The 15,804-nt window shown below is 44.5% G+C and overlaps 1 protein-coding gene across 1 annotated transcript in view; it reads left to right on the forward strand.

Annotated features, from left to right (window-relative positions):
- Positions 1-236: 236 nt before the first annotated feature.
- FER1L6 (fer-1 like family member 6) overlaps positions 237-15,804 on the forward strand; it is a 115,170-nt gene continuing 99,602 nt past the window's right edge. The window contains exons 1-7 of the mRNA XM_027617208.2: positions 237-309; positions 4,292-4,412; positions 7,382-7,436; positions 7,533-7,664; positions 10,481-10,543; positions 14,262-14,340; positions 15,595-15,751. Coding sequence (XP_027473009.1) covers positions 237-309; positions 4,292-4,412; positions 7,382-7,436; positions 7,533-7,664; positions 10,481-10,543; positions 14,262-14,340; positions 15,595-15,751 — 680 coding nt within the window. The remainder of the gene's footprint in view (positions 310-4,291; positions 4,413-7,381; positions 7,437-7,532; positions 7,665-10,480; positions 10,544-14,261; positions 14,341-15,594; positions 15,752-15,804) is intronic.

Below are 15,804 nucleotides of genomic sequence, written 5' to 3' on the forward strand. Positions count from 1 at the left end.
CATAATTTCTGGTGGGGCTTCATGGTTTCTGCAAATGTAGAGCTGTCTGAAGAGCTTGTTGGGTCATCCTGACACTTGTCTTTTGATCCCCATCCAGGGTGGAAGAGGAGGCTGGTCAGCTTCCAGGAGAAATCAGCGCGTGCGTGCATGTGTGTGTGTATTTCCCCCTTATATGTCTGAATTCCTCGAAGTTACTATCACTGTGTTATTTAGTTTTTCTTCTTTTCAGAAAGGGGATGTTTGGGCTCAAGCTGAAGAAGAAGAAGAAAGCAGAAAAGGGGTTAATCCTAGCCAATAAGGCTGTTCAAGGTGAGGCTTTTGGGGATGGGGAAAATGCACTACCCTGGGGCCTACAGGTCTCACAGAGCTGAGCCCTCCTTGGCTGAGCATGGAGCTCTCCCTCCGTGGGAGTGAGCTGGGAAGTGTGCTGCCTGCCGTGTCTTCGGGCCCTGCCGGTCACAGGTATGGCGTCCGCCCCAGTGCTGCTGGTCATCTGGTCACTGGGCCCAACAGGGGTGGGGCAGACACCTGTTGGGCTGTGGAAGGGGACCCCAGGGGGAGACAGGGGCAAGGTGTAAGCTCCTGTTTCCGTCCTGATTTGCTCTGTGGTCCAGGACTCACAACACAGCTGTGATTCTCGGCTTTTCCCTCTGGCAAGTGGGCACGGTGGGGGTTGCTGGGCCGACCTCACACGCCTTGGGGAGGATCCACTGAGATTTTAAAAATACGAGTGAGGACAGCAGCTGCTACAGGGGAAGCTTTACATTTATTGTCTCATTCGACCCCGCCATCATCCGACCAGTGGGTGTTGCTATCCCAGGTTTGCGAAGGAGGTTGTAGAGATGCAGAGAGAGTAAGTGAAGTGTGGGAAGGACAGCTGCTGAGTTTGCAGGGCACCGTGGAAAACGAAAATGCAAAGCCATTGTTAAGAAATTATTAAGTTTCTGGATGGCAATAGCAGAGTATTGGGCCAAGTGCGAGGAGATCCTTCGGATCACAGGACCCTGTGTGGTTGCAGGAAGCTCAGAATGGGCCCTGAGACCCAGAGCACAGGCCGGGAAGCAGTGAGCAGCACTGGGATGTCAGTCCCGGCTGTCTGGCTTTGTGTCCCCAGAATGGGCTACTTGCTTCTTCAAAAGAGCAAATGAATCCCCAAGTTACAGTGTGAACTGTGCCAGTGGGGCCAGGCCTGGCGTCAGATGGACACACGTTTGTTGAGTCAGATAGGATTAACCCCTTCCGATGGACAGTTCTGCGGTGGTCTCCTAGAGTCCACTGCCCAATCGCCCTGACAACAGCCAGGTTGAAGCCAGCTCTCTGGACCATTTCTAAACCAAAATGGTGCAGTATGTCTGCTTTATCTTCAACCCTCTTGTCTCCTTGGGGGGCCTCCCTCGCCCTTCACTGCTGCCCCCTGCGGGTGCCCTGTCGCTTCAGGTCCCTCTCTCCCAACTCCATTTCCTGCCCTCGCTTATAACCTACAGTGGAAATCTATGGACGCTTATTCAGACTAAAGGGTTGGTAATAACGATGAAGTCATCCTTGGATGGGATGAGAGAGGCATTTTAAGTGGGGACAGGGCTTAAAGCTACCTACTCAGGGAATTAGGTGGAAAAGACTTTTAGGTCTTATCTGGTGTCCTTGAAATTAGGACCCTGCAGTAGGTCCCGGGGCACAAGGTTGAATGAGACTGTCCCTTACTTTCAGGACCTTATGAAAAATAATATTTAGGACACATTTAGTAAGTCCCTGCTGCTCTTTAGCTGACATGCATCATTCATGACTCTGAAATGTAGGTTCCTTTGCTCCTGTACAAGAGAGGGGCGGAGAGGTTGAGGGCTCGCCCAAAGCTGCATGGCTAAGAAGTAGAGAAGCTAGCTTCTGAGCAGAGGTCAAGCTCATACAAGAGCCTGGGTTTTCCTACTCCATGGGTCAGCCTCCAGGTAGGAGCCTCTACTGACTGCACCCGGAAGGAAAGAACAGGCTGGTGGAGATTTAGGGCAGTCAACCTGAGGCCTTTCAGAGAAGCTGACTCCCCAGGCTCATTCTAATTAGAGTCTTTAGCACACAAAGCAAACAGGGCAGTGTGGAATCAGGCCCCTCCTAGAAAGTAAATAGCATTTATGCTGATGGCCAGGGGCTTGCCCCATAGGAGACTGACAAAACAAAGTCCATAGTACACTCTCTCCTTTTTGGCCTGGCCTGGGAAGTTAGGGCTTTACTGGATGAAGTATTTGGAGATGCTCAAAGTCAGTGACTCTCATATCTGTGTATTTGGGGCATAGGGGCTATGTCTTAATTTAAATTCCAATGATCCTAACTCATCCGTTAGTTAGTTACCCGAAGTTATTGAGTCCCTCCCATGATCAGCCATTCATTCATTTCCTCAACAAATGCTAATGGCCTGTAAGCTGAATGCTGGGTTCTGCACTAGATTCTGGTATAGAACAGTGCCCTCGGGTAGTTTAGAGGGAGGAGAACCCTGTGTAGGACTCTTCTGTTTGCCTTTCCCAAATCAATTCTCCACCCTTTTCCACCTGTTCTCGGTCCCAGGGGGCTGACCTGTATTGATGCAGAACCCAGGTCCTTTCCCCAGTGGGGCACCCCAGCAGGAGGGATGAGGGAGGGAGGAACGTGAGCTCAGATCCAGTGATTGGATGTGTTCTTCAACTGAAGGGTTGTAAGGAGCAGACTGGACCTGACTTCCTCTCCTTCCAGGTTCTGGTAACTGCTCGCTTGCCTCATTTTTGGGGCCTCCAAACAGAAACAGCTTGGCTGTTGTGAGCCCCAGATAGCTGCAAAACTCTTTGTGATTTTCCTGTACCCACACCTTTGTATAAAGTCCTCAAATCATCCTGTTCTGGGTGGGGGATGGGGGAGCCTCTTTTATCTATTGAGACCTGAGTAGGTAACTGCATTACAGGTTGAGAAGAGTGCTGTAAAGAAAATAGACAATAAAAAAAAAAATAACACCTCTGTGAGGTAGGTAACATTGGCCTTGCCTGGCTTTATAGATGAGGATGACAGGGCTGAGAGAAATGAAGTAACTTGCCCCAAAACATAAAGTTAGAAAGTGGCAGAGCTGGGATTTCCGCCCAACCTTTGGAGTCAGGGTTTTGAACTTCACCATGCAGTCTCTTAGTGTCTAAGAGAATTCCACACACCCTTGGGTTTTCGTCAAAAGTCTGTCTGAGAAGTGGTTCTTAAGCTTTGCTACGCATTAGAATCACCTGGGGGAATTAAAAAAAAAAAGGACCTCTGGGCGACATCCCAAATCAATTAAATCAGAAGCCCTCAGTGGGGGAAGAGGAGGTCTAAAGAATATGTTTACTATCTATTCACTTAAATTTTCTAGGCACTCGTGCATTCATTTCCTGTGGCTGTTGTAACCAATGACCGCAGACTGGGTGGCTTAAAATAACCCACATTAATTTTCTCATAGTAATGGAGGCGGGAAATTCACAATCAGTATCACGGGGCCCAAATCACAATATTGGCAGGGCCTCACCCCCTCGGGAGTATCTGATTCCTCCCTCTTCCCTCTTCCGATGGCTAGGGTGGCAGCGCCTGGCCCATCTCTGCCTTGTGATTACATTGCGTTCTTCCATTCTCCCTCTGCCTCCCTCTTGTAACGAAACAAATGATTGCAACTAGGACCCACCTGTATAATCCCGGATAATCTCCCCATTGGAAAATGCTTAATTTAATCAAAGACCCCTTTTCCAAGTAACATTTACAGGTTCTGGGGACTAGGACTTGAGGCCTTCGGGAAATATAATTCAACCTAGGACACCTTTCTACTCAAAATTGGCCCTCAGCAGGAACAGACTTACATGGACCATTGCTGTTAGAAATGCAGAATCTTGGCCTTCACCTCAGACCTACTGAATCAGAATCTGCATTTCAACAGCTTCCCGGGTGATTCTTATGCACATTACCTTTTACTGAGGAGGTTCAGAGGGAATAAATGACTTGTCTGAAGGTCCACTGTGGCAAGGTCATGACTTGAAAGCATGTCTTTAAGTTCATAATCCAGTTTCCTTTCCACAATACCATGCATATACATCTACTCTTTTTTTTTGGAAACAGAAGATGAATATTTTTTTTAGAAAAGTTAAGTTATGTGCCTTTCTTTTCTGCCAATGAGATATTAAGTTTCATGCTGGCAGGGACTGTCTTATAGTCTTCTTGAACTCCTTATGATGATTGTCATAGTGCCAGACAGTTGAGGCTCAGATCACCTCTGTGTATATCATAATTGACAGTTTTCTTCCTTTGTTTGCTTCTCTAGATGGCCAGAGTGAAGCAGAGGCACCACAGGAGGGGCCTTCTCACCAGGAAGGACCAGGAGGAGATTTTATTCATGATCATGAATCTGTCTCTCCTATCCCTTCAACTCCTCCAAAGAGAAGGTACGGTGTTTGTGCAGGCAGTCAGCACACATTACTGGGCACCTCCCATGTGCAGGCACCTCTGCAGGTTCTGGGGAACAGAGAATAATACCTGATCACTGTCTGCAGGGAGCCAGATGTCTAAGACAGAAAGACAGAGGTCTGTCTCTACCTCATATCCTCTATGGCAGTGCTGGCCTCTTGATACCGGTCAGCCTTCAGCAGGCCAGGGGCCCAGCTCTACCAGCTTCTGGTCTTAAATCCCCTGAGTTAAGGTCCTGCTGTGCCTCATAATTCAGAAATGACAGGAACAACAGGAGACAGACTCAGGATCTGAGTCCCTCACCTGCTCTTTAATTCATCAAGGTGCCAGATATCTTAGCTTTGTGTTTGTCCCAAGTGTTGATACTACCCAACAAAAAGTCAGAACAAACTGTCCTTTTGCATGTGATTTGCTATTATCAGTTAGCGCTTCATGTGTAACAACCCCAAGCTCAGAGGCTTAATATGAGAATTTATTATTGCTTATGAATCTATGAGTTAGTTTGTTAGCTCTACTGGTTCCAGATAGTTATACATCCATCACTCATGTGTGTGTGGTCATTGGTAATTCTGCTGATTTTAGTTTGAGGGTTGGCTGGTGGTAGGCTGGTCTAGGATTGCTTCGCCTGGGACCACTGAGCTCTTCTCCATATGGTGTTAGATCTCTAGCAGGCTAGTCCAAGCTTATTCCAATGGTGGTGATGGCAGAGTTTCAAGAGAAGGAAGGCGGAGTCTAAGTACACAAAGTTTCTTGAGCCTAGGCTTGGAATTAGCAAAAATCATTTCTGCTGCATTCTATTGGCTAATGCAAGTCACAAGTCCAGCCCATGTCAGAATGAGAGACTACAAGTTACAAGGCAAAGAGCATAGATAACTAATACTTGGGGCTATCAATGCCTTCAGTCTACCATATTTGTTTATGTCATTTTCTTACTCATGGTAATCCCTCACACCCTCCCTTCTATTTCTGCTCAGAATTCTTACTATCAATAAAGCATATTAGTCCTTCCCTGTGTGACAGAACCTGAATTGTTGTAACTGGGCCATGGCAGGATAGCACACAGTAGATATGTGTAAGAGGTAGAGGGGGGTAGGGAAAGAGCTGGAAATGAGAGATGGTGATAGCTGAAAGGCTGACTCTTAAAAGGAGGCATGAAATTTGTCTGCATATACTCACTGCAGTATCTCCTTCTCCCTATATGGCACCATGACAATCATGGCCCCCCAAGTCCCCCGAAACAGGATTGCAATTATTTTTAAATATCCTTGAAGGGAATCCCTTGTGATTTATTTCACCAGAAGAACAATACTGAATGAGGAAGGCAGGGGAAAAAGAAGTAAGGAGGAGAAGACTTTTTCTTTTTCCCTGGTCAGTGCATTCTGCATCAATCAAAATTCTACCCACCAACTAATGCTCAAGTGACATCTAATCTCTGCAGTAAAGTCTTTGTTGCTTACCTGGACTCTTAGGAATGTCTCTCTTCTTTGAACTTGTATCACACTTTTTTTTCTACAACACATTTTACATTTACTAGTTCTTTCTTGATATGCCTTTGTCCTCTCTCCCTGGGATACATTGCTAGCTGTGCAAGGGCCAGGTTGCTAGGTCATTCACCTGTTTATCCTCTGAGACCAGGAAAGCACTTTCACACAAAATGGTCAGTATGAATTTGCCATTTTATTAATGAACATATATACCTTTTGATATCTACCCTTTCCCACATGCATTATCTCCTTTAATCCTTAGAGCAACGCTATGTGGTCAGAATTATTACTTCCACTTTCAGATGAGGAAATTAAGCATAACATCACAAAATTGGGAAAAAGAAATATTTTAATTCAGATCAGTCTGACTCCAAAGCTTTGAGATTTTTTTACTAGCTCACTCTGTTCTCTATTAGACTCAATTATAATCACCAAAATGGGATGAAGTCAAATGCAAGACGGTGTTGTCAGAAGGCAAGAGAATAAAATTCAATAGGAACTCAAGCTTATTCATTTTCCACCCATTGCTGCCTTGGTGACGACAGGGATTCTTCACCTCTTTTACTATTATCAGTTTCTAAATACCCAGGTGTTGCACATCTGTTTCCAATTACTTATGATAGTCCAGATAAATGAAATCCCCTGGAATGTGAAATCTCACTGAGATGGCATCTAGGTTGTTCCTTCCAATTTTCTCTTTTACTGATTCTTTCAAAAGCAATCACAAAACTCAGGGTTGTTATATCTACTAGAAATGGCAAAGGGGTGCCTGGGTGCCTCAGTCGGTTAAGCGACTGTCTTTAGCTCAGGTCATGATCCCAGAGTCCTGGGATCAAGTCCCACATCAGGCTCTCCACTCATCAGGGAGTCTGCTTCTCCCTCTGACCCTCTCCCCTGTCATGCTGTTTCTCTCTCTCTCTCAAATAAATAAATAAAATCTTAAAAAAAAAAAAAAAGAAATGGCAAAGAAGTCTTGTGGATAGGATCAGACAGGAGATAAGGGAGATCTTTATATAGACCCAGCTCTGCCACTGACTTGCCGAGGCATCTCAGTTTCTCATTCTGTAAAATAAAAAATAAACGATACTGATAATCATACTCACAATAAGAGTTGACATTTATTCTTTTTTTTGTTTTGTTTTTTGCTTGTTTGTTTGTTTTTGACATTTATTCTTGCCAGGCACTGAGTTAAACCTTTACATGCATTATATTGTTCACTTGTAGCAATTACCTCATGTGGTAAGTGCTATTATTAGTTCCACTTTTAGGATGGAGAAACTGAGTCATAGAGAGGTTAAGTCACTTGTTTATTTACATTTATCTCCTCCAGAGATGGAGAGAGAATATGTGATACGGTATTAATAAAACTACTTAGATATACCTGGGAAAATATTATCATGGCTTATGGATCTAAAATATGTTCTTGCTTAATGAAACAAATACATTAAACTTTCTTTTAATAGATCAAAACTGTTGACTAAGATCCATGATGGGGAGATCAGGTCCCAAAACTATCAAGTAAGTGAATGACTCCTCCTGCCCACCCTCCCCCAGTTCTTCTTGTGTGAACAAACAGCAAGGTCCAGAGTGCATACATGCTGCTTTGTGTTGTAGATTGCCATCACCATCACTGAGGCCCGCCAGCTGGTGGGTGAGAACCTTGATCCAGTTGTGATCATTGAGGTCGGGGATGAGAAGAAGCAAAGCACAGTGAAGGAAGGAACCAACAGCCCGTTTTACAATGAAGTAAGTCATGGAGGTCACCAACATCTTCCCCCCCACCCAATTCTCCCTCCCCTCCCATCTGTGGTAGTGGTAGCCAACTAGGAAAGCTGTGCCCCTCCTCACTGCTTCCCACAACTCATCTAAGCCTTGGCAAACCCTCTGAGCCTCCTTACGAACAACCCCATAGAGTTTCACAAAAAGGTGATGAAAAGGAGACAGAAGGAGTTCCTACTGATTTTAAATTCATTGCTGTGTTTTCAATATACCCATTTTCTTATTTCTCATATGCTCATCTTCATCCATTATAAGCTCTGGCTTTAAGTTCAATAAATGTATTGAGTGTTGGTGATGAAGAAGATAAACATCTTTTTCATGAAAGAAACACTAGAAATTTAATTATTAATTTTGAAATAGGCATGTTGCTTTGGAAAGTAAAGCCGACGGGTTTTTCTAAGCAGTGTAAAAATCGTGAGCATCAAAGAGAAAAACATCAGAGAGCAACAGGAAGCTTCTAAATGTTATACAAAAAATGCAGCAAACTCTTAATTATTTGCCTAATGGGAGTAGTAACTGAAAAGGGAGACCATGGAAAATGAAAACAGAAAATAACCAAATCCCATTTGAGCTGTTAACTCCTTTCCTCATTATCCATCACTCCTGCCTCTGAGCCTTTTACCATGAGGTTTTTCCTTCCCATCCTACCTTCACCTCCATAACAACTTTGGCATGGATGCGACATGAACTAATGTGTAGGAAGATGCTTTAAAACTGCAAAGCTCTACAGATTTGTTAAATGTTATGATTCGTATTTTCTTTATGCATACAAGTCCTGGGTCTAAATGACATGAAACGGGGCCTACGTGTCATCAGTAGACTTTCAAGTAGAAACATAGAAGTTGAACTGAAAACCTTTATTACAGCTTTTGATCTTAATTCTCAAGCCCAAGGGCCATCAGATGTTGAAGGAACCAGTTAATAGGGGCTGGGGAATATTTTCCAGCTAGAAAAACGTATGTGGCTCAAAGGTCTAGGGAACCTGTGTGAGGCAACTGAGTTTCAGAAAGGATGAATACCCAGCTTTTACATCCACATGGATGGGACTGGAGGAGATTCTGCTAAGTGAAATAAGTCAAGCAGAGAAAGTCAATTATCATATGGTTTCACTTATTTGTGGAACATAAGGAATAGCAGGGAGGACATTAGGAGAAGGAAGGGAAAAATGAAGGGGGGGGGAATCGGAGGGAGAGATGAACCATGAGAGACTATGGACTCCGAGAAACAAACAGGGTTTTAGAGGGGAGGGGGGAGGGGGCATTGGTTAGCCCGGTGATGGGTATTAAGGAGGGCACGTACTGCATGGAGCCCTGGGTGTTATACGAAAACGATGGATCGTGGATCATTACATCAAAAACTAACGATGTATTGTATGGTGACTAACATAACATAATAAAATTAAAAAAAAATGAAATGTGAAACTCAGCAGAAAACAATAAACATTGGAACTAATTTATTGATCCAAGGAACTCACAGCATTTCATATATCCGAATGAGGAATTTCATGTGAGTTTTCCACATAAAAGAAATTCTGCACAACACAACTCTTTAAAAGTTTGAACATATATATGAAAAACTTCCTGAAATATCATGTGTATTTTCCCATTTTCTTAAACAGAAGACATTAAATGTAATGTGGCCTGTCATTGATATCTAGGGACTGCCATTTTGAAGGTTTCTATGATGTATAATTGCATCTTTCAATTTCCACATTTTGGTTTTTTTGTTCTGCCCTTTAAAACCAGGCTGTGAGCAGTCAGTTCTCCCTTTCCTACTGCTGTCCTGTTCATCTCTAAGGTCCTTGTGTTATTCCTCCACCCTAAAGCTCAAAAACAACCCACAAAACAACTTCTTGGTCCTGCCTCCCCCACCCCTACCAGTCCCCAAAAGACACAACCTACAACAAAACACCATCCCAGTGTTCTACATCTTAGGAGAATATTACCTCACATTTGGGAGGTACTGGGTAAAGTTCAAATGGTGAAACATCTATACTTGAACCCTTGTGTGATAACTTCTGGAGAACTGAGCCATGCTCCCAGGCTCAGCAATAACCAGCTGTCTGAATCCAGCCATGTCTTTTAAATCCTTTGGTCTTCAGTCTTCTTATCTGTAGAATATAGAGACTGGTCTAGAGAATTTCTTCAAAACTCTAAAATTCAATCACTTTCTTAAAATTAGAAGCCCTCGTTGTCCATAATTTCTTTTCATTCTCTTCCCGGTCAATCTTAGGAATGGCCACAAAGATGTTTGAAACTGAAAAATTCCTGAGAAAATAAGATTTTAATCAAGCTCACCCCAAATTAAAACCACACTCTGCTTTTCACCCATCATTATTTATAGGCCAACAAATTAAGAGAATTGACAATGTCAAGGGTTGGCAGGGGTATGGGGAAATGGCTTTTTCGTATGCTGCCAGTAAGCATGTAAAATGGCTTGGCCCCTTTGGAAAGAAATTTCATATTATCTACTAGATATTTACATGTACATAAGCCATGACCCAATAATTGCACATTTTATGTCCATTTTAGAGGAAAATTCACATATATCCTGTGCAAAGATGGAGATGACAGCATTTTTTTTTTTTTGCATTTGAAAAAAAAAATTGGAAAGAATTTAGGTGACCCTGAATAGGGGATGGCCAATTGTTTTATGGTATATCCATTGCCACTGAGGACCATGCAGCTACTGGTTAAGACGGTAGAAATCTACTACTAATCCAGTAACAAAGTTCTTAAATGCAAGCCTGGAAGGATGGTCAGAATGAACTTTATGTTTTTTAGTACTTTGTCTTTGACTTCATTGGACCCCAACTGCATCTTTTTGACAAGATCATCAAAATCTCAGTGAGTATATCATTGGTGATGGAAGTGGGAGGGTGATGGGAGAGATTCTAGGTATTGGGAACTCTCTAGAACAGCTCAGCCTGCTTAGGGGCAAATAGGTTTGGGAGGGTGAGTGTGGGATGGTAAGTTCAAAACCAACAGAATGGAACATGAAATAACTAATGTGGAGGAATTTGAGAAGGAAAACCTCCTCAAGGAAATCTGTGCTTCTTGGAAACACGTTATAAGCTACTCTCAAGCTATCATGAATTGAATTGTGGAGTTTACTAATGTGGGAATTTGCAACATGTGCTTCAAATGTCATCTTGACAGATTGCCATTTTGAGTCCATTTATTTCTTTTTATGAGATGAAATGTTAGTGTTTCTCTCTTGGGGTGATATCCACACTAATCACACTGCTCCCCCCTCCTAGTTGGTAATAAATAGAGAAGTAGGAAAAGGCATCAGGAAGGAACCAAATATATCAGTAATGCTGGATCAGAGAACATGATTTGGAGCAAGTGGTTGCCGTTTGGTCTCTTCCTAGCTGCCTCCGAGTGTAGACCGTAGGACCTGTTCATGGGGGGTTGTGTCTGCTGCATAGACCCTTCCTCAGCTCCACGGGTGAATTCCTGTCTCCACAGATCATGTCTGAAGGGTAGAGACAGAGAAGCTTCTTGGTCTAGCCAGGCACCTTACCCAGGTGGCCCACCACATGGAGGACAGGAACGGGAAGGGAGAGTGCCCATGCTGAAGTACTAGCCCCAAAGAGAGAAAATGGGGGCACGACAAGATTGATACCAACCTCACATCACTCAGCAAAGGGACAGAGAGACCAGTGGGTGACAGACTGCATTTATCTCACCAGTCTGGGAAATCACTGCTTCTCCCATGAAGAGGTTAGCATGGCTATGCATGCCTGAGAGAGGCGGAGTAGGTTGTGGAAGGGTAAGCGCTCTCCTCCTAATGGTTCTGAGAGGACAGAATCCATACTTTATGTACCAATGCAAGACGTATGGAGAGTGAGGAAATGTTTTGCTCCACAGTGACACCAACTCTAGTTAGAATTTTGAAGATGGCAAAACTTGTCTTGGAGACTTCCTTGCCTGTCCCTATCATCCACCCACCTCTGTAATTTATATTATATTATATTTATTATGTATTTTATATATGCACATAGTCATATATATATATATAACATATTATATATAGGTCCTGCATTAAGTCTTAGGTAATAGTGGAATTATTACATTCTCTTTCTCAGGGGCACTTGAGGAATGTGACTCTTAAAGAATGAAAAGTTATCAAGAATCAAATATTCTTAAAAAAATAAGAGCCAAACATTATTTATTTATTTTAATTTTTTTAGAGAGGGAGAGCATGAGTGGGGAGGGGCAGCAGGAGAGGGAGGGAATCTTAAGTAGGCTCCACACTCAACGTGGAGTCCATCACGGGGCTCAGTCTCAGGACCCTGAGATCATGACCTGAGCTGAAATCAAGAGTTGGATGCTTGACCGAGGGAGCCACCAGGCACCCAAGCCAGATATTCTTAATTTGAATTTTAGGCATGATGACAAGTGGCACAGAATATATTTTGGGACCTGGGGCATTGCCTCAGATATTGTTACATTGCATAGCTCTGGCAACCACCTGTTTGTGAGATTGGTAGTGTAGCTGGGTCCTAAGGAACTGTCTAGATTTCAGACAAACAATGAATAGCTAGATTTTTATACCATAGCGTAGACAAGGGTCATGACTCTCTGTGGGACCATGGATTTTTAGACCGAGAACCAAAGCTGGTATTGCCTTTCTTTCCCTAACTTGGAAGAAGAGGATACTTTGGGCTCCCCAAATGACCCTTAGGGACAGAGACCAAAGATTTTAAAGGGAAAACTCCCCTTGGAGCGGAGTATTTAATACAGGTTTTCCGGTAGTTCGTGAACTAAAAGTCAACATGTCCAAAATAAATTCAACATGGGAGAAGAAGGGGGTGGAGTGCAGTAAGCAGATACTATTGGGGTAGACAGGCTGTAGCAGACCATGGTGGTGCCAAAGACCATCTTCCTTTGACAGTGACCCCAGGCATGCAAGGCCCCCAGCACTCTGTGTGTGATACTCCCTGAAGTCCCTGTAATCTCATGCTTGCCCACACCTGGCACTCAGACTGGGTGGATGGATGATTTGAGGAGGGCTCCTGTGTTATTTAAAGACCCATGTGGGCTCTTATGTCCCATTGTGCCCACAGGGACCCAGATGCCTTTGGCCTAAGAAGAGAGCCTGAGTCAGGTTTATGTTCTTGCTGGGGCCTTTGGGAAGCCGCATTAGCAATTGCAAGCATGGAGAGGTTTGGAGTGAGCTTTATATGGGTGGCCTTAAATAACTCCTCCCCTCGAGCCAAGCTGTCCTTACTTGCCCTCAGTTCTCTTAACTCCCCTACAAAGTTTAGGCGAGGTAGTGAGGTTAGAAAGGGAGATTGGAAGGGCTGTCATTTCTTCATTTCCTAAAGTCAATTGAATTTACTTTTATTAGTTGCCTCCACCAAAAGGAGCTGTTTAGAAACCACCTAAGTCTTCCACTCATCCATCATTCGATCCGTCAATCATTCAGTAATTCAGTGAATGTTTACTGAACACCTATTCTGAACAAGGCCGTGCATGTGGTGGGTGGAAGAAAGTAGGAAACTGTTTCTGATTCAAGGAACTCATAGAGTGTCATAGAAGGGAGCCCAGAGACCCTCTAGTCTAACACAGCTGGTGCAGGAACCCCTGTTGCCACCTTTCTGACATGGGGTTTTGGCACACTGCTTGGTTATATTCGGAGATGGACGGGTCACTGTCTCTAGAAAAGTCTGTTCATTACTGGGAAGTTCTGTTATAAAACTTATCCTTATGGTGAGCTGAGTCTCTCTTCGATCTTGGATCCACATGGACTTGGATCCACATGGGGAACCTACTCTCTCTTGTACATGGCAGTGTTTCCAAGATTGGAAAACACTTCGGTTACCACTACCCACCTCCACACCCCCCAGTTTTCTCTTTTCTGAGTTAAAGGTTAAAGTACTCCGGCTTCTTCAGCAGTCTCTTATGCAGTGTGCCTTTTGGACCCCGTGCCAGGTCTGCTGCTTTCCTTTAGAGCTTCCTCATCCTGAAAGCACTGCATTAAAGTGTGTTGCTGTCACCAGCCAGGCAATCTGCTGCTGACTTCTGATCAGACAAAACATTGAGGATGACCACTTCCTTTGTTCTGACTATTGTACATGTCCCAAACTTCTCAAAGCGACATGCGATGAGTTCTCTGAGTAAGTTGTGAGCAGGGTGTGGTGGAAGTTTAGGAGAGAAAGGGGACTTGCAGCTGTGGGGGATCAAGGAAGACTGCTTGGAGGAGGCAACATTTGCTCTAGGCATTGAAGGATAGATAGAGTTTCAATAGGCAGAGATGGGTGTTGAAGGGTGGGCTGTACCAGAGCTCACTTTGGTTTAAAAAGATACTTTTCAGAGAGTGAGATTTGTTAGGTGTCCTTCAATAGCTGAAAACCTGCTAGGAGGAAGAGGTCCAGGTGAGATACTTCTGGATGCCCTTTCCACTTGATGACCAAATGTCGCTGTGCTCCAGACAAGAGTGAAGGCCAGACAAGCGTCACAGTCTAGAATCCTGGCTGAGGGGTCATGAACCCATTTCACAGATTTATCCTCAAAGAGAAATCTAGTGCAGTGAACTCACTGCTCCATCTCTCCTCAGGTTTTTCACCACAAGCTGATAGGCAGCATCCTGATTGGCTCCTTCAAAGTAGACCTGGGGACTGTGTACAACCAGCCTGGTAAGGAAGCATCACTTCCCAATCTCTCCCTTACTCATCTCCAGTTTGCCACACCTGGAGGTCAACTCATTCATGTACCCATCCACTGACGCACTCATTCAATCAGATGAGCACCGATTACACAATTGGAGCAAACCTGGCTCTTTTCCTCAACATTGACAATCTAATGACAACATTATCTTTCATATCCATACTTCTGAGCAGGTTTCTTCCCCCAACAAATTCCGTCTATAACTTGGCGCGGTGATGCTGTGTGACACGGGCAGAAACGGTGGCATAGGAGTTACACATATGGACTCTGGAGCCAGATTGCCTGGCTTCACATTCCACCCTGCTCTTTCATGGTTGTGCAACTGACTTGACTTCTCTGCACCTCAGCTTCTTCATCCGAGAAAATGAAGATAAGATAGTACCTCCTTTCCAGGGTTGTTGGAAGATTAAGTTGATATACAAAGTGCTTTATATAGAACCTAGCTCGGAGTAATGGCTGTGGCATGCCATCTAAGGGTCTGCTATGATAATTATCTCTGATTTATAGGAAAGTGAAACTCAGAGAAGGCAGGTAGTTTGTCCAAGGTCAGGAGCTGATAAATGAGAGGGCCATCAACAAATCTAGATCTTCTCATGAAAGCTCCCTTCTCTTAAACGCAATTCCAGCTCGCATGAGTTGGGGGCCAGGAGTGCAGTGGGTGGGGTTAACACCTTAAGGGGTGCTGCAGACTGCGGGGAACAGGAGGGCTCACAACCCACATGAAAGGAGCAGCGGCTTCTCAGCTCCCTTGCCACCTGCGAACACGTGGAACTGTACATTCTGCATTGGCAGATCTAACAATTTTTTTTTTAGATAAGCCAGAGGTCTAGATTTTGTAAGAGCTTCTAAAGTTTGGACTGACAGTGTAGGCCAAACAAAAAGATCCATGAGCCCCATTTACAGCCTGTGAAAGAATATGTGACCTCTTTACCCCATTGATGTCCTCCTAGCCTGTCCAAGCTAAGAACCTATCTAGGTGATTCGCACTGGGTGGGAAGGCTTTCCAAATACCTGTGGCAGGTTGGAGAAGACAGAGAAGAGAGTGGGAACCAAAGGAGAGGAGGGAAGGGGGGGGAGGGAGGCAGCATGAGGCTGGGGGTACTGGGAAGAGCTGCCGCCTCCCAGGGAGCAGATCCAGGGCGGCCTGGGGTGTGGGACGGAACTGGCTGCACCTGCTGGGGCCAGCTGTGCGGGGAATCGGAGCTGTCAGGACGCTTTTACAGGTCATCAGTTCTGTGACAAGTGGGCGCTGCTCACAGACCCTGGCGACATCAGGACTGGCACGAAGGGGTACCTGAAGTGTGACATCAGTGTGACCGGGAAAGGCGACGTCTTGAAGACCAACCCCAAAACCTCTGATGCCGAGGAGCAAATAGAAAAGTGAGACAGGCCCATCCAGGGTCATGCAAGAGAAATGATATGTCCCAGGTTCC

Source organism: Zalophus californianus, chromosome 4 (genome assembly GCF_009762305.2).
Source record: "Zalophus californianus isolate mZalCal1 chromosome 4, mZalCal1.pri.v2, whole genome shotgun sequence".
Classification (NCBI taxonomy): domain Eukaryota; kingdom Metazoa; phylum Chordata; class Mammalia; order Carnivora; family Otariidae; genus Zalophus; species Zalophus californianus.